Source organism: Leucoraja erinacea, chromosome 28, assembly GCF_028641065.1.
Source record: "Leucoraja erinacea ecotype New England chromosome 28, Leri_hhj_1, whole genome shotgun sequence".
NCBI classification, from domain to species: Eukaryota; Metazoa; Chordata; class Chondrichthyes; order Rajiformes; family Rajidae; genus Leucoraja; species Leucoraja erinaceus.
The window spans coordinates 21,374,176-21,393,831 of NC_073404.1; the positions used below are offsets into that span (position 1 = coordinate 21,374,176).

Genomic DNA, 19,656 nt, shown 5'->3' on the forward strand with positions numbered 1-19,656 from the left:
TACCATTCGTTTTCTTCACTGCCTGCTGCACCTGCATGCCTGGTCAATGACTGGTGTACCGTAACACCCAGGTCTCGTTGCATCTCCCCTTTTCCTAATCGGCCACCATTTAGATAAGAGTTTACTTTCCTGTTTTTGCCACCAAAGTGGATAACCTCACATTTATCCACATTATACTGCATCTGCCATGCATTTGCCCACTCACCCAGCCTATCCAAGTCACCTTGCAGCCTCCTAGCATCCTCCTCACACCTAACACTGCTCCCCAGCTCCGTGTCATCCGCAAACTTGGAGTTGTTGCATTCAATTCCCTCGTCCAAATCATTAATATATATTGTAAAAGCTGGGGTCCGAGCACTGAGCCTTGCGGTACCCTACTAGTCACATAGAAACATAGAAACATAGAAATTAGGTGCAGGAGTAGGCCATTCGGCCCTTCGAGCCAACACCGCCATTCAATATGATCATGACTGATCATCCAACTCAGTATCCCGTACCTGCCTTCTCTCCATACCCCCTGATCCCCTTAGCCACAAGGGCCACATCTAACTCCCTCTTAAATATAGCCAATGAACTGGCCTCAACTACCCTCTGTGCCAGAGAGTTCCAGAGATTCACCATCCTCTGTGTGAAAAAAGTTCTTCTTGCACTGCCTGCAATTCACTGCCTGCAATTCTGAAAAGGACCCGTTTACTCCTACCCTTTGCTTCCTGTCTGCCAGCCAGTTCTCTATCCACATCAATACTGAACCCCCCAATACCGTGTGCTTTAAGTTTGTACACTAATCTCTTATGTGGGACCTTGTCGAAAGCCTTCTGAAAGTAACACGTCCTTTTGTCTGCAAATTGCTTTGAATCCAAACCCACAAACCGAGAGCAAGTCTTCATTGTCATTATCATATGTCATTGTCATAAACATCAAGATGCTTCTAGATAAGAAGGAGGAAGTTAATGAAAATAAATTGGTGCTCTAAGTTAAAAATCTCAACGGGTTACATTTTTTATGTACAGTGAAAGGGCTGTGAGATTTCAGGAACACAATAGATTCAAATATTTGATAATTGTTGATTAATTTGGAGAAACAGCAATGTTGCCAAGAAGGAAATGCTTCTTATTAACATCGAATGAGAACTTTGTGGGGGATTTCTTGATTTTGTTTTCTAATTTAAAATTGTGGCAGTAAATTTGCAGCCAATTATAGATTTTTTCCCAATTTAATCCTAAGAGTTGGACACTGCTGGAGCATGGACTCATATCTTGCACAGAGAATGCTGATTGCAATTCGTGGGGTCAATCACCCAGCCTGTAGGTCTTTCTCTGGGCATGAAGCAGTCCATACCTGCCGAAGCATGACCTTGACAGGGCAGCATGGTGGTGCAGGGGTACAGTTGCTACCTTTCAGCACCAAAGACCCAGGACCAAAGCCTGTACGGAGTTTTGTACATTCTCCCTGGGACCGCGTGGGTTTTCCCAGGGTGCTCTGGTTTCCTCCTACGTTCCAAAGACATGCAGGTTTGTAGCTTTATTGGCTTCTGTAAGATTATTGGATATCAGTTTTGGACCTTTAGGTGAAGATTTGTGAGAATGATTCTGGGTTAATGTATTCATTGCCACAGATGGCTGTGGAGGCCAAGTCATTGGGTATTTTTAAAGTGTAGATTAATAGGTTCTTGATTAGTAAGGGTGTCAAAGGTTACGGTGCAAAGGCAGAAGAATGGGCTTGAGAGGGCAAAATAGATCACCCATGGTCGAATGGGGGAGCAGACTCGATGGGCTGAATGACCTAATTCTGCCCCTTTGTCTTATAGTGATCTGTAGTAATGCATTTCGTTGTCTCTGTACTGTACACTGACAATGACAATTAAAATTGAATCTGAATCTGAATAGTCTAAGACTTTGTTGTTCCATAGCATACCCAATGGGCTAACAGATCACTGTGTATATCCTGGCCTGACAACCAAGATGCATCACTGAACTCATCCAAGCTAAATTCCTTTAGCCATACCCTTGGCAGCTTACCCGGTTGTTATATTTTGTTTACACGAAGCAATTGAAAACAAACCTCATAATTGAAATTCCAAAATCAAAACAATTTCCTCCTTGTTACCGGAATATTTTCAGTAATCAATCTCGGGCGGACAATTCATTGTTGTGACATTCCTTTCCTGTTGTGATAAAGCAGGTTTGAGAACATCATTTTAGATACAATCTAATTTACTGTTACTGATTTGTAATAAACAGCTTGGCAGCTGTGAGGCATGACTATTTGTACCACTTGCTCATTGGAGTGAATGGTTTCTGTGTGTATCCCATACTAATAACACTCTTCATTAGATGGGCACCTTATCAGATGTGGTCAATATCTTGACTGGACTATATCAGTTGATTTTTGTCTACGTTGCCTAAAATCAGCAGAAGGTCAACAACATTCTACCATTCACTCTGAGTTGAGATATGGTGAAAAATGGGATGGCATAGCCTCCAAAATTTACTGACTCTGCATTGGACTGCATGGTGGAGGAAATGGCAATAGGAGTGATGTGCAGCATCTCCAGAACACCAAGTGGTGCTATGGTCAAGTGTTCAGACGGCAATGGAGCAAATACCCCGAGAACATTAAAAAGAAAAAAACACAGCACCAGAACAAGCCCTTTGGCCCACAATCAACTGTGCCATACTTGATGTCAAGGCCAACTCTTATCTTCCCACACATGAATCATATCCCAACATTACCTGCATATTCTCGTGCATATTTAAATGTTGCTTAAATGCCGCCTGCGCATCTGCCTCAACTACCACTATCGGTAACTTGTTTCAGGCACTCACCACCCTCTGTAAAAATACTTTCCTCGCATATCTGCCTTAAACTTTGCCTCTCTCGTCTTAACGATATGCCCTGTAGTATTTGATTTTTTTTCCATCCTGGGAAAAAGGTTGTGACTCTCTATCTCATCTATGGCTTTCCTAATTTTATATTCTTCTCTCTGGTTTCACCAAAACCTCTGGCATTCCAGAGAAAACAATCCAAGTCTGTACAACTTCTCCCTGTAGCTAATACCCCGTAATCCAGGCATCATTCCTGTAAACCTCCTCTGTACCCTTTCCAAAGCCTCTACACCTGCCAGTAATGGGCCGACCAGGACTGCATGCAATACTTCAAACCCGACCTAACCAAAGTTTGATAAAGCTGCATCGTGACTTCCTGACACTTGTACTCAATGCCCCAACCTATGAAAGCAAGCATACAAAATGGCTTTTGTACCACTCTGTTTACTTGTGTTGCTACTTTCATGAAGTTATGAACTTGTACCAGTGATGGAAATGGGTTTTAGGACCTAGCGGTACTCTAAGGTCCGTTAGGATGAGGTTGGGAAGGAAGGGGGAGCGGGGGGGGGGGGGCATTTTTTTATGTGCGGTCATACCCATGTAAGCATACAAGAATGCATCACTTGTTTATTGTGTATTTATTATATAGTTTATTGTGTATTATATGTCATAGCTGCTTTCATCTATCTCTCTCTGTGTTGGCTGCAGCCTTCGTCTGCTTCAGTGAGGGAAGCAGGTTGGTGATTGATCAAACGGCCCCTAGGAGACTCTCTGATTGGCCACCTAGTGACCAACACATGTGATTGGACACAATGCCCTTGGAGACAGTGGCTGATTGGCAGGAGGAAACCGATTTGTTGATTGGACAGGAATTTTAAAGAAAGCTAGTCGGTAATTGGACTCAACCCCCTTAGAGAAAGCGATTGATTGGCCGCCAAATAATCGGGCACAAAAAATTGAAAATAGAAAAACGATAAGATCGGAATTACGATTTAAATCAGAAGAATATCATGCCTGATCTGATCATGCCATGCCTGATGCCCCAGGTTCCCAGCCAAGGTCTGTAGAATCATAGAAAAACAAATAAAGTCTATTATAGACTTTATATCTCTATGGTCAAATGGAAATTAATCAAAATGTGCACTTAAAAAGTGCCTGCGAGTTAATGGACCAAACCGATCTAAGCACTATTTCAATATAAAATTGCACAGATGTAAGCCTACAAGTAACAAACAAAATGTGTAGATCACCTCTGAAAAGTACATAGTTACAATACCACTTGTTTTAGTAACTGTGAAATGATAAAATAAATTAACTATATCCTGGAAAACCAATAACTATTGACGAAAAACCAGTCCAGGCATTAAATTTTGGGCTTCAGCCCCAAGCTACCCTTCTACCCCATCCTAACTTAATTGTGTGTGTGTGTGTCAGTTGTGTGTGTGATGATGTGTGTGTGTGTGTGTGTGTGTGTGTGGGCGGGACGGAAAGAAGGGAGGGAGGGAGAGGCGAGAAGGGAGTGAGGGAAGTAGAGCAAGAAGGGAGGGAGGGAAGGAGAGAAAGAAGGGAGGCAGGGAAAGAGAGAAGGGAAAAGAAAGAGAGGAAGGAGGGAGGGAAGGAGCGAAGGGAGGGAGGGAGGGAAGAGAAGGGAGGGATAGAAGGAGAGAAGAGAAGGGAAGGAGAGGGCTGGCGGCAGGAGCAGATGCCGGGGTCCGGGCGGACGGGTGTGAGCTGAGGCAGAGGTTTGTAAGCGTTGCTCCAACCCCCGGCCCGGCCCTCCCTGTATTGTTCACTGCATCTTCCTGGGGAGAGAGAGGGGGGGAGCCGGGGCTGTGTGCGTGAAGCACGGCAACTGGAGGGGCGGGAGCGCTGCCCCGGGACCATGAGGGAGCGACCCACCTCCCCCTCTCCCTCACGCCCCCTTCCCTTCTACCCCTTTCTTCCTCCTCCACCCCTCTACTCTCTCTCCGCAGGGCCCAATTGGGAGAAATTTGTCCAATCAGCTTAAGGCAAGCCCTGCCCCCCCTCCCTCTGACATGGACACGGAGCGATCGCCGACCCCCTTTTTTTTGTTACTCATCTATTTCTTTCGGGGGTTGTTTTTATTTCTCCCTTACCATTTCCGTACTTTTTCGATAGCTGCCATGACCCATTTGATGTCATCCTTCGCCCTGCTCCTGGTCTCGGCCAGCACCGATCTGCCGGACATGCTGTGTGTGTTTACTTGGCGGAGTCTGAGGAGAGAAGTGCCGGCACCAAGAGCGAGCGAACGCGCGGACAGACGGACGAATGCATCGATCATAGAGCGGAATAGGTGACATTTCGGGTCGAGACCCATCTTCAGACTGACATTCAAGGGAAAGGGAAAGGTGAGATATCTTCCATTCATTTCTCCTTAGTACCGTCTATATCTCTTGTTCCTCTTTCCCCTGACCCAGTCTGAAGAAGGGTCTCGATCTAAAATGTCATCTATTCCGCTCTATGATCATTGCTTTCTTCCGTCTGTCCGCTCGTTTGAAAAGTAGGGGAACCCCGTCCCCCCCCCCCCCCCCCCCCCCCCCCCCCCCCCATTTCCATCACTGACACACCCAAGTCCATCATCAATGCTGGCTTCATTGCATATCAATGATGCATCAATGTACATCAATGCTGTTGAGTCAATCCATTAATTGGATATTTTCCCCTTACATTCGACCTCCCATGGTGCAGCACTTCACACTTGCTTGGCATAAACCACAACTGCCATTTACCTGCCCATTTCTGTAGCTGATCTATATCCCACTGTATATTTTGATGGCCTTCCTCACAATTCGTGACCCCAGCAATCTTGGTGTCATCTGCAAACTAGTACCCAACCCGCCTATGTTTACGTCCACGTTTAGGCCCTACCCTCATCAATCACTTTTCTCACGTTCTCAAAAAAGTCAATCGTTAGTGAGGCATGACTAGCCATGTACAAAGGAATGTCCCTAATTAACCCATTCTGTTTCAAACAGATGTAAATTCTCTCCCAGAGAATCTTCTCTAATACGTAAGGCTCACCAGTCTATAGTTCCTTGAACTTTCTTTATTCCCCCTTGTAAAGGAACAACGTTAATTACTCTCTGCTCCTCTGGGACCACGCTTATGGCTGGAGAAGATGCAAAGATCTTTGTCAAGGCACCCACAATCTCCTTTGTAGCCTCTCTCAATAACCTTGGATAGATCCCATCAGGGCCGAAGGATTTATCCACCTTAATGCTCTTCATGAGTCCATCAACTTCTTCTCCTTAATCTCAAACTCCCCTTGCATATGAGTATTCTCCACTCTGATCACACTGTCCTCCATGCCCTTCTCCTTGGTCATTTAGTACCTTGCCTACATCCTCAGACACCAAGCACAAGTTTCTTCCTTTACCATAGAGTAGTCCTTCTCCTTGGTTATCTGCTTGTTTTTAATGTAGGTAGAAAACGCTTTGAGATTTTCTTTAATCATAGTTGCCAAAGCCACTTTATGGCTCTAACAATCGCTGGTTTCAGTTCTATCCTACTATCTTTATATTCCACACGGGCCCCGTCTGATTCCATCATTTGAAATGTTGCATGTGCTTCCTTTTTCTTGTTGACCAAATTTACAACCTCTTTGGTCATCCAAGATTCCCTTACTTTGCCATCCTTATCCCTCCTGCTTTCCAGAATGTGCCTGTTCTGAACTTTGATCAACTGGCCTTTAAACAACTCCCCCACAAGCCTATTGTCTGCGCCTCTTCCTTTCTTTACCCCCCTGACATCAGTCTGAAGAAGGGTCTCGACCCGATACTTCGCCTATTCCTTCTCTCCGTAGATGCTGCCTCACCCGCTGAGTTCCTCCAGAATTTTTGTCTACCTACAAATCAAATGTGGATTTATCCAATAACAACTGCTCCCAGGTACACAAAAATCCTGGAGAACGCTGGAGCTTCGAAGAAGTCTGAAGAAGGGTTTCGGCCCGAAACGTTGCCTATTTCCTTCGCTCCATAGATGCTGCTGCACCCGCTGAGTTTCTCCAGCATTTTTGTGTACCTTCGATTTTCCAGCATCTGCAGTTCCTTCTAAAACACAACTGCTCCCAATGTACATTCTCGACTCCTGCCTCAGGATCCATTATCAGGAGTTCACCTCCAAATGATTGGTCATAAGATCATGTGATGGGAGTAGAATGAGGCCACTTGGCCCATCAAGTTTACTCTGCCATTCTATCAGCGCCACAATGTGTTTTATGAACTCAAATGAGGACAAGGCCACAAATTGCCTCTAACTTGGAGAAGGATTTCACTTCAACATATAAAAGTAGTACATTGAAAGTAAATAATGCCCGGTAATGCCCCCATGTCTAGTTGCTTATAATCCTTCTGTGGATTAGATGTCAATTATTATTATTGCTTCAACGTATCCTATGAATCCGTTTAATTTCAGTCAGACATTTCTGCACTCCATACTTGAGCATCCTTATAAACATCCACACACATTTCAATTCTACTTCATGGAAAATGTACACCACTAAAACCAATGACAAGGGGTTGGCTAAGAGTTGCTGCCTTACAGCGTCACAGACCCAGGTTCGATCCCGACTAAGGATGCTGTCTGTACAGAGTTTGTATGTTCTTTCCATGGCCGCATGGGTTTTCACTAGGTTGCTCCAGTGTTCTGCCACACTCCAAAGACATACGCTCCAAGGTTTGTAGGTTCATTGGCTTTGGTAAAGATTGTAAATTAAACTAATCTACAAGTTATGCAGGTCTCGATATAAAGCTACGGCAGATAAAACGTATTGAGTGAAATTGTAAGCAAGTTTAAGGTTCCGTCAAGTGTTGCAAGCTGATGATGCCATGCAGCCCAGGTTTCTTCACTGAGATGGACTACTACACCTAGCTGGAGCTTACCCACGGACAGTCACTTTGTGGAATCCCTTTGTGCTGTGGCCACAAAAGTCAGGAAAAAAGATAGTAAGAAGCAGGTCAAGAGATCTGGCAATACTTCACTTCTATTCATAGTAACTGTTGTGTGGTCATTGTTGTACCTGTTGTACTTTCTTTGCAATCCTCTTCACTGCTCTTACATTCACCATTCTGCTCTTTCCCACTTTTATTTTCTGTATATTGAATAGGTTCGGACTGGTGAAAGAAAATGAAAAACACCGCATCCAGAAATCTGCACATTACATTTTGATCTCCTTTGTGAAATATCTTTGATGAATATAATTGACAATTCAGTGCAAATATGAATTTCAGGATATATATTACATAAAATTAGAATATTGATCCAAGTGTTTCCATGTTTGTAATTGGAGAAAGTGGATACAGTTTGGTCCCAGGTTCAGGTGTTGATTCATTTTACAGTTGACGGACCGGTTCCGATATCAACTAAAGAAAAGAAATTAATCATATAAAATTCTGCGTCTTGTCACTGGTTCATGTTTCTATAATTCATTCTGACATAGGGGGCTACTTGACCCATGAATCTACGTCGGCCTTCAGAGTAATCCTTTCAAATACAATCCCCTAATTATTTCCCTGCAAACTATTTCTATTAACATCCCCTAATTCCGTGCTGGCATTTTGACAAATTAACCAACCAACCTCACTGTTGCCCTTTCCTAAAAGTTTTGCTTCTCTAACTTTTCATAGAGAATTCCGCATCCTTCCAAGGCTTTTATATTCAGAATTAAATTTCATTTCAAATCCACTTGTGAGAGACGACAGAATCAGAACTGAAAGAATCAAAATAGAAATGAGATATAAGGTGTAACTAATACTGGAGTAGGCAGGACTATTGAGATATCCCAGCTATGTATAACGCAAGCATGTTTTGTGGGTTCTATCGTACATCAGTATCAAGTTACCAAACATCTCAACCATTCACAGGCTGCTGAAAGTGAAATGTGGGTGTGTCTATGCAAATAAATGTATCTTGTCAGCATAAAATGCAGAGATTTGCCATTGAGTTCAGTGTGCGCTGTTTAGTGACAGGATGGCAACCAAAATGGGTGAGTCTGAATTTCTATTTACCTCTGAATAAAACTATTCTTAAAATTGAATTTTATTTTGCGTCCACGTCTCCTGACATAGTGGAGTCTTGCGGGGATGTATTACAGCCCAGAGCAATCTTCCAGTACCTCACACTAGTGGCCACAACAACCGACACAATAAATGATAGAGTGGGGGAGGGCCACAGTCTAGGGTCCTTCCGCTGCTGGACATGGGGGGCACGGTATGGTGGAGACTCAAATTAAATTAAGGGAAGGTATCCCTCGCCAGGGGGCCACATGAGTGGCACGGGTGTGGGACATTATTTGTGGAAGAGAAAATGTCAAGTGGAATTTTCGCACTGTAAACACTGTATATATTTATTACTTGGACAGGGGCCACAGAGTGGCACGGGTGGGGGACTGTTTGGGGAAATTTGAAAAAATGTAAAAAATTGTACTGAAAAAACTTGTATAGTCTCCGAAAATGTCGGATGAATTTGTTTGTTTGAATGGTTCAGGAATTGTATATATTTATCAATGAATAAAGTCTATTTTGAAATAAAAAAAAGATAGATGCTGCCTCACCTGCTGAGTTTCTCCAGCACTTTTTGCCTACCTTCGATTTTCCAGCATCAGCAGTTCCCTCTTGAACAAAATGACAGCAGGCTATTTGATTGTGAAAGGTATAAAAGCCAAGACCCATCCCCATATTTGAGCTCCCCCTGGAGCAGTCAGAAGCAGGAAACTTTGGTGGCAATAGGAGCTGTAACTGGCCTCAAAATATTGAAGAGTGGGAACAGGGTGATTGCTACAGCTGGTCTCAATGAAATGCTTGAGAACAATGAAAGCTGTAATATTTGGACAAACTTAATCAGACGATCACTGTTTTGCTTTAAATACACTTCTACCCCAAAAAAATCTTGCATGGTGTAATTTCTAAACTAAAATGTCATTTTAAAAAACTATTTCAAAGCTAAGCATTCATCAGCCTTTTCTCCGTCTCTCTCACTTGCTTTTGCTCTTTCTTTATGTTCTGCTATGAACTGTTTTTTCTTTTCTTCATATTATTTTTTTGTATACAAGGATTGAGTTCAAAGTGGGAAAGAGTTTAAAGTCGGAAAACTCAATGCACGTTTCAACTCCAGGACTTGTTTGAAGTTATTTCAGCAGCTTCCTTGTCTGCCTTCTCGTCTTTGAATCTCACAACATGTTAACTGCTGAGCAGGCACGTCTGGCAGTAGTGGAGAGATAGAGATGCCAAATCAGTGGGTGGAAGAGAGATATAGTGATAAAGAAGAAAGCAAAGAAATCCAGGTTAAGAAAATGTGAATGAGAACTGGAGACGGGCTGTTTGTGAGAAGATATGTTGGGCAGCTGGTCATGAGAAACCACAGACTGTTGGAGAGAGGGGAGAAAGCAATCATGGAGGGGCAGCTGAATATGAGGGGGGTACTGCCATGGGACGGGTAAGATTTTATTCGGCAGCTTGATGGATCTGGAGTAAATATTTTATTTTCTCCTGGTTCAAGCAGAGACTAACCCTTCTCACCTGCTTTAATAGTCAGGCTTCTAGAAGTCAAAACCATTGGGCTTTAAAGTTAAACATTTAAAATAGATTTATAACGCAATAGATATGGCTACTTAATAAAGTTTTAACCTTCAGTTCTCTTCCTAACAGGAAGACCACATACTCATTTCACATCTCATCTCTATTATAGCCAGATGCAGGTGGAGTGGAGATGGATATGTTAGTTATCACCACCCGTTCAAATTGCTTTGGCTTTGCTTTCTTGATACCGAATCCGATACCTACCGTGTGTGTGTGTCTCACTCTCTCCCCAATTCTTTTCATGGATGTGGGACATGCAGAGAGTCTCCAGTTGCTGATTGCACCTGTCCTGAATCAGTCCCTTGTTGTAATTCTTGCATTGTACTTCTTCTGATTCCTGTACTGACTCTGCCTCTTGTTCTACCTTACTTCCAATTCCTCCAAGTTTTGTAATGTCCCTGTCCCCCTCAGGAAACCTCTGGAGATTTTGTGCCCCACCCAAGGTTTCCATGCAGTTCCCAGAGGTTTTTGTCAGTCTCCCTACCTGCAACCTCCGGCAACCACCTGCAACCTCCGGGAACCGCACAGAAACCTTGGGTGGGGCGCAAAGTCTCCAGAGGTTTATGTTCAGGTTTCCTAAGTGGGACAGGGGCATAACCATCTCCTTGTAATATTGCAATATTGTGATTAATGTGGTTTTGTTGCAAATCCTAGGTCCTGCACTTGCAGCGATAATTTTTCTTGCATCGTGTGCTGCAACCTTTGAAGAAGAGATCGCCAATATCCATATGTTAGATGAGAAGTCCAGAATCAGCAGATCCAATGCAAAGAAAACATATGGTTCGTGTAAAAGCTTCTGGTCTACACAGTTCCATTATTTCCTACAAATTAAGTGTCTTACAATGTAATCATTTACGATCTTGGCTATTCTTACCCTCAGAAATAGTATGAAAAGAATTGCAATGATTGTAACAATTCATAGTGTTGGAATTGCATTGCAGATAAAGGCATAGTAAAGAAAATCATCCAATTCTCCTACCTATTTTGAACGTCAATCTATGAGTAGGATAAATTATTTCAAACTAATGAAATAAGATATTCTAATTGATTATCCAAAAATATAATTTTAAGCTTGACACACCGAGTTAACAAATGATAACGACCTCAAATTACCATGTACATTGCATCAAATGTATGCTGCCTCCACGGATGCCAATGAGTGCTGCAAGGCTCTATCATTACTAAATTGTACAACAGAAGTTAATATTACAGTACAGAATATCATGACGTAATGTTAGCTCTTAAATGTTTGAAAATTGTAAGTAAATATAACAGGATCCCAAGGAACAATGTCACGCCTGTTCTGAGAACAAGGATCAAAGCGAGAAATTCGCAGCAGAAAATAGACACAAAAAGCTGGAGGAACTCAGTGGGCCAGGCAGCATCTCTGGAGAAAAGGAAGAAATAGGTATTCCTTTTCACCTATTCCTTTTCTCCAGAGATGCTGCCTGATCCGCGGACTTACTCAAGCTTTTTGTGTCTAAGCTCGGTGTAAACCAGTATCTGCAGTTTCTTCCTGCACAAGAAATACACAGCGCCAGAAAACATAATTGATACAATGTCCAGGCACCGAAATCAACCCTATGTTTATCATTTACAAACTTTAATAATCTCCTTCAAAAATCCATTCACCTCATTACCAGAGGGGAGAAAACAATTATAGGGGAAAGTTCTGATGTCAGTTCACTTGGAATTGGCGCTAGGCCACAGTTCCCCCCACACACACTTTTTACATTCATAAATAAATGTGAAAACAAAATGTGTGAAATATCAAAGATAGGGGGGGATACCGGTGACTTTGGTTGATGAAATCAGCATGTCAAGTAGTCAAAATATTACCAAAGGAAATAGGAATTGATTATGGAATTGTTTATATTGTTCCATTCTTGATAGCTCATTCTTTCTCTTGATAATTTGTTTTTGTCCAATTCTTCCCCGCTGCTCACCTTTCTTATTTCATATTACATTCCTCTGCCACCTTTGTTCTGCTGTCCTCGATATTCTTTGTCCATTCCACTTACCCACAGCATTCTTCTCTCATCCTTAATTATGTTCTTCCATTTCATTCTTGTCAGCCCCATTTCTCTCCCTTCTCCATCCCTACGTCTCTCACTATCACCACTCAAAACTTTCCTCACTTTACATCATCAAACCATTTTATATATATTTCAGCATATCCCAAGGATTGCAGTGGTGTTCGAGGAAGCAGTGGGATTTACGTGATCAAGCCAAGTCTATCTCCCCCTATTGTGGTTTATTGTGACATGACTACAAATGGTGGTGGATGGACTATGATACAAAGGAACACCCAAGGCTCTAAAATTACCTGGAATGAATATTGGACTGCTTATAAGTACGGATTTGGTGATATTCTACAGGACCACTGGTTGGGAAATGAACATATATATAATATTATAAATCAGGGGCATTTTGAAATAATATTCATATTGAAGAGATCATCCAAAACTTATCATGCTAATTATAATTCGTTTTCTATAGGGAATGAAGCAAATGGGTACCAATTGCGTCTTGGTTCATTTTCAGGAAATACAACCAATGCTATGATGCAATATGGAAGCAAATACATACATGATAATATGAAGTTTACAACAATTGACCGAGATCAGGATCTGTATTCGTCAAACTGTGCAGCGTCATGCAAGGGGGGCTTTTGGTTCAATAGCTGTTACAGGGTTAACATTAATTCAAAAGCAATTTACTGGTATGGCCTTGGAACGTGCAAACTTACTGAGATGTTGATCAAACCAACAAACTTGTGTAAGAGACCAATTAAATGATTTAGTTCAGTGTTGGGAACTACCATTCAGGTTCAACGCGGCAAACTGTCTGCGAGTCTGCATATCACAAATCTATCTTGATACTTTCTGTTTTGAAAGCATTTCTAGCTTATCTACAGCAATGCAAATGTTTAAGCCTAGATATTTTTTCTGTATTGCGTCTTTACCTTAACTTTCTGCTTTGGGGAAGATTTCCAATTCTGGGAACTGAATTTGTCAGCAGAATAAACAACTGTGCAGGCTTGTGAATATTCACTGCAACACTCAAAGATTGAAAAGCGCCAAATGAAATTTGGTTAAAAGGGTTATTTTAACTGTGTGTATCTTAATTTCCTCACTGCATTTATACCAATATACAAATGTAATCAATGAACAACATCGTTTAGTGACATTTGGTTGCCAGTGATTATCTTTATCAGCCTGAATATGAATCACAGGCAATGGCCAGATTCTTTATTGAAAATCAAATAAGATGTGAAAATTTAATAAAAGTCCTTTTAACAAAATTTGTTTCATTCTGTATGTTATAATCTATAAAATACCTCTGATAATTGGTTATAAGAAAATCAAAATTGTTTCTCTGGCAATTTTTGTGTAATTTCTGCAGGGTTAAATTTGCGTAAATTAGTGACTAACAATATACATTATACCCTTTCCACAACAATAACTTGGTAACCTCAAAGGAGGCAAGCAGTATCTTACATGATGTAACATTTCACATTCACTGATGGGAACACAAGAGACTTCAGATGCTGGAATCGTGAGCAAAATAGAAGGTGCTGGAGTGGGCCAGGCAACATCTGTGGAGGGAAACGGATAGACAACATTTTGGGTCCATCTCGCTGAGATCCTCCAGCAAAATCACTGAAGGCCTTAGTTAGGTTGTGTCCCATATGAACAATGTTTTATTCTACTGTCCCAATTCTGCTACACAATGTAAGGCAAGCACTTACCAATTATCATCCACATGCTCGATTGACAATGGGAAAGTTGCACAAAAGATCTCACACTGGCCTCTATCTGCAAAGATAACTGAAACACTAAACAGCAATTTGGAAGGAAGATTAGAATTAGCAAAAAAAATGCAATTGAACTTTTTTTTTGCTTACAGACACATTAGAAAGTTTAATACATTTGGAAAGGTGCAGAAAATCATAAAGCATATTTTAGATATTCTGCAATGAATGAAGTCGTGCAGCAAAATTAGTTCCCTAAATGTCCACACCTGCACACATTGATGCAGAGGGAGGAAATGAGAAATAAAACACCAGCAATGGTATGCATGGGGTGAATTTGACATGGAAGATTTACTGAGCACCAGGAGCCAGCAAAGGTGAATATGTAACGCTTGGCTTGAGGTAGGAATGAATGGGAGATCAATTAATTGGATGAGAACTCAAGGATAGGCTTTGGGGTAACAGTAAGTCGAGAATTAGAACATTGGAAGCAAAAAATGATTACATTACTTTTGGAGTAAGGGAATGATATTGAATATGAATCCACTGCACAAAACACAGCAATCTTGCATATCCTATTATAGTAATAATTATGTTTAGTTGTATGATGTATATTACACGATGATCATACAACATATTATAGAGAGATGTTGAATTCAATGATAGTTATTACATGGCTTCTGAATGGTTGAAAATTGGGTTTGAAAAGGATGCGCACTTCCAATCTGAAATGTGCTCAATGCCATTTTGGTTAAAGATGCAATGTTTGCATAATACCCACAGGGAACAGAACAGGAAAGTGATAGCTTTGGTTAGTGTTAGTGCTTGGGTTACTACATCTGGCTATTTGTGCAGATGTGTGTCTTGGAACTTCCCTGAACTTGACCAGATTTTCCATATTCTAATTGATATGGTGGGGTCAAGGAAAGAGCGTTCACGTTTCGGCCCTGCTTCCACCAATCTTTCCAACACCCCGCACAAGAAGCGACAAGACAGACACCATTGTATGCAGATGCCGAGAAGTGTGTTCAGCTCTGGCTGAACAACTTCTAATCTTGTGTGTGGATGGAAGATACAAAACAGAAATAGAGGTGTATAAAATCATGAGATCAGGTAGATGCACAGAGTCTCTTGCCTAGAGTAGGTGAAACGCGGACCAGGGGGACATAGGTTTAAGGTGACGGGGAAAAGATTTAATAGGAATCGGAGCGATAACTTTCACACATAAGGGTTGTCGGTGTATGGAACAAGCTGCCAGAGGAGGTCATTGAGGCTGGGACTATCCCAACATTTAAGAAACAGTTGGACAGGTATATGGATAGGACAGGTTAGAAAGGTTATGGACCAAACACAGGCAGGTGGGATTAGTGTAGCTGGGGTATGTTGGCCGGTGTGGGCATGTTATGCTGAAGGGCCTGTTTCCACGATGTATCACTAACAGAAAAGGGAGAATTTCTTTAAGCCTATTCTATTATTTAATAATTATGGTTGAACTTCAATTTGAAATGTATTTTCCTATCCTATACCCATGTCCAACAAATTCATTCGCATCGAAAAGATTATCAGACTCAGCCATAACATTTTTGGAAAATATATTTCTCCTCATCTCTCTTAAATGCCAAACCACCAACACCATCTCAACCTTATGATCTCCAGTTTCAATCTAATAATAATCTTGTGCAGTGTCTTATCAAAAGTGTTATGAATGCAGTATATTTCATCCACTGATTCCCTGCGAATTGTCCCTTCAAAATGCACTGCCCAATTTGCACTGCCCAAGTCTTTAATATTGAACCCATTCATCCTTAAACTCACTGGGGCCTTGTTCCCTGCATTGGAAAATGTATTATACTTTGGTGCATTATCTAACAAAAAGTGAATTAAATTGAGGTTATTAATAAGGTTCATACTAGAGAAATTTCCGAGACCTTAATGCTTTAACTGTATATTAACACATTTAGATTCAAAGCATGTTTTCCATCAAATTGTTGTGATATTTTTGGTCCTTTGCGTTGTCCACTGATGATGGCCCAATGTGGCATCAATTCGTATCAATGTGGCATCAATTTAAATACAAACAATCCCACTCCAATATCTGGCTCATTATTCATGGAAAAATGGCTGACCTCAGAAAGTCAGAGAAATGGACCGAAAGCCAAATCGCCCTGAATTTCATTATCATGGAAGTGTTATCCTATCAATATATCATTTTTCTTTGCACTCATTACGCATCATCTTTTGTCTCAGTGATCTTTAGCACACTGACCTCCAGTTAATTGGCTAAATGGTCACAGAAGGCAGCGGAGGCCAAGTCAATGGATATTTTCAAGGCAGAGATTGATAAATTATTGATTAGTACAGGTGTCAGGGGTTATGGGGAGAAGGCAGGAGAACGGGGTTAGAAGGGAGAGATAGATCAGCAAAGATTGAATGGCGGAGTAGACTTGATGGGCCGAATGGCCTAATTCTGCTCCTATCACATGACTTTTGATCATTAAGGGAGATCTATTTTCCAGAGGCTCTCTATCTGAATCATCACCTTATTCTTTATTGATCTACTCATGAGATAAAATGACCAGAAACCCAGCACCTCACAATCAATGATTAAATGTCACTGGCTTGCAAATGATTCATATTAATCACCATTAAAATTAAAGAAATTAAGTGTGAATCTCAGGCTAAATTTTCTACTGGCGAATTGCTTGATTGCTTCTGGAACTTTAATGCTCCAGCAGTTCTGAAGGAATCAATATGTGGCAAAGCCAAATTATAAAAACTAACATTTATATAAATCTACGTATTTGGGTCTTAACACAATGTACAAAATTCGGTGAAACATTCCAGCATTGGTACCATTGGATACACTGAGGGGGGAAAAAGTATCATTTTGAACAGATTACAGGGAAAAAGTAGTTCAAATTGTTAACGTGACAAAACATAGGGAACAGAGGCCTTGGGTACAATATCCAGTAAGTTATGGTTTGGGATTTGGAGATTAGATTGGCAGAAGGATCTCGATCCGAAACTTCATTCATTCCTTCTCTCCAGAGATGCTACCTGTCCCGCTGAGACATTCCTGGTTTTTATGTCCAAGATCTTAGAATGGAAGATATGCCTATATCTCCCGTTTCCCTTTCCCTCGACCCGAAATGCCACCTATGATCTTTGATTTCATCCGTCTATCTGCGCGTTCGCTCGCTCTTGGTGCCGGCGATTCACCCCTCAGACTCCGCCAAACAAACACACACACACACATCCGGCAGATCGGCGCAGGCCGGGACCAGGAGCAGGGCGAAGGATGACATCCCATGAAGGAGGTCATTGCAGCTATCGAAAAAGTCGACCTGAAATATCACCTATTCCTTTTCTCCAGAGATGCTGCTTGATCCACTGAGTTACTCCAGCCTTTTGTGTCTGTCTCCGGTTTAAACCAGTGTCTGCAGTTCCTCACTGTACAAGGTATGTGCCGTTTTAACTGAACGCATAACTGAAGTCGGGTCGGGTCGGACCAAAGATAGGGTCGGGGTTACTGAAATGGCGGAAGTTACGCTCCGTTGCGTACTACACGTCAGTCCATTGGATTTTGCAGGAGTGGTCTATCTTGCTCCACTCTAAGATATTTGGTTTAAAAAAGCATCTGCAATTCCTTCCTACACATTAGATTGGCAATGCTTGGCATATGCTGCCATCTAGTGGTTTAAAGTGAGCAATAAATTCATTCCAAATATTTGGTCGGAGGAGCCCATTCTGTGCTGTTTGACTCTACGCCTCAAAACTGGAAAAGATGAGATTCCTCTCTCTAGATTAGAAAAAATATCTTTAGAGGAGCAAATGACAGAAAATGATGAAGAATCAAACTAGCCAGAGTTTTCTGACAGCAGCTTACCCGGATTATATTTTGCTAAAAATCTGCCAAAATTGGAGACCCAAGCAACAGCAAATACTGAAATCTTGAGCAAAAAAACCCCCAAAATTGCTGGAAGAACTCTTCAGGTCAGGCAGCATTTGTGGAGGGAAATAAACAGATGATGTTTTGAATCAACTTTTTGTTCCAGTGAGATTGATGGAGCGGGGGGGAAGAGTTGGGGACGGTGAGGGGGGAGTTAGCCTGACGAGATGGTAAAATATGGGTGACAGTGCTGGATGTCATAAGAGCCAAGATTATAGTGAGAAAGAGAATAGGAAATAAAAGTGTCATATATTAAATCAAATTTCCAACTCAAAGGCACTCTAGATATGGGAAATACTGTAGATGAGCAAAGATCAGCCGGGCGTGCTGGACCTTGGTACAATGTTTGTGCTGCCTGAATCTATGTTTCTAATCTGGGAAAAATGAGATTCTTCTCTCTGGAGTAGATGGGATGAGGAAATGTGTTACAGTTTGGAAAGGGATGTTCAAAAATAAGACGTACACCTGACAGATTAACAAGAAAGATATTTCCACTAGCATGGTTTTCATTAACCAGGCAAACACTGGCTAATTATCAATCAAAGTAACTGAAGGGTAGGAATTGTGTCTTTTCCTCTAGTACAGCAACTTGTTAATTCAGCAAAAAACACAAAGGACGGGAGGAACTCAGCGGGTCCGACAGCATCTGTTTAAGGAATGAACAAATGATGTTTCATGACTAAGACATTTCTACTTATGACTACCTTGCATTCCAGATTGTCACACATGGCACAGGAACAGACCCTTTGGCCGAACTCATCAATGCAGACTAAGATGCCTCGTCTTAGCTATTCCCAAATGCTTTCATGTGGGCCTTAATTCTTCTCCATGTTTCATATCCATGTATTTGTCCAAATGACTTTTTTTTTTAAATGTTATTGTACCTGCCTCAACTACCTCCTCTGGCAGCTCATTACATATTACCCAGTTATAACCTGCTGTTTTAAGTATTCTGCTTTTGTTGGAACGTTACTCAGATTTCACTTTACTTAATTTGAATGATCTAGCAATTTTGCTTTACTTACCTTGCTTTAATTCCCTTAGCTCCACATGAGATCCAGAGTTAGCCATAGAGAAGAGGGTGATGGTGGGTGGTTTTCAGACTGAAGGCCTGTGATTTGTGGCGTCTCTGGTATCGGTGCTGTGCCCATTGCTGTTTGTGGTTTATATCAATGATTTGGATGAGAATGTAAAAGGCGTAATTAGTAAGTGCGCAGTTAACACTAAAGCGGCCAGTATGGTAGTTAGCAAAGATGGTTATCAAAAATTGCAACAGAATCTTGATCAGCAGGTCAAGTGGGCTGAGGAATGGTTAATGAAATCTAATGTAGATAAGTGCTTGGTGATGCATTTCAGGAAGTCAAATCAAGACACGACCTTCACAGCGAACGGCAGAGTTCTGGGGAGTGATGTGGAGGGATCTAGGTATGCAGGTTCATAGATCCCTGAAAACCACGTCTCAGATAAATAGTATGGTGAAGATATCTTTCAGTACATTACCCCGACTGACGAAGGCCAATGAGTATAGAAAGT

The 19,656-nt window shown here is 41.6% G+C and overlaps 1 protein-coding gene across 1 annotated transcript; it reads left to right on the forward strand.

Annotated features, from left to right (window-relative positions):
* Positions 1–8,699: 8,699 nt before the first annotated feature.
* On the forward strand, positions 8,700–13,724 carry LOC129710767 (fibrinogen-like protein 1-like protein). Its single transcript, XM_055658004.1, has 3 exons — positions 8,700–8,829; positions 11,075–11,200; positions 12,593–13,724. The coding sequence occupies exons 1-3, from the start codon at positions 8,814–8,816 to the stop codon at positions 13,216–13,218; spliced, it is 768 nt and encodes a 255-aa protein (XP_055513979.1). The 5' UTR covers positions 8,700–8,813; the 3' UTR covers positions 13,219–13,724.
* Positions 13,725–19,656: the final 5,932 nt, after the last annotated feature.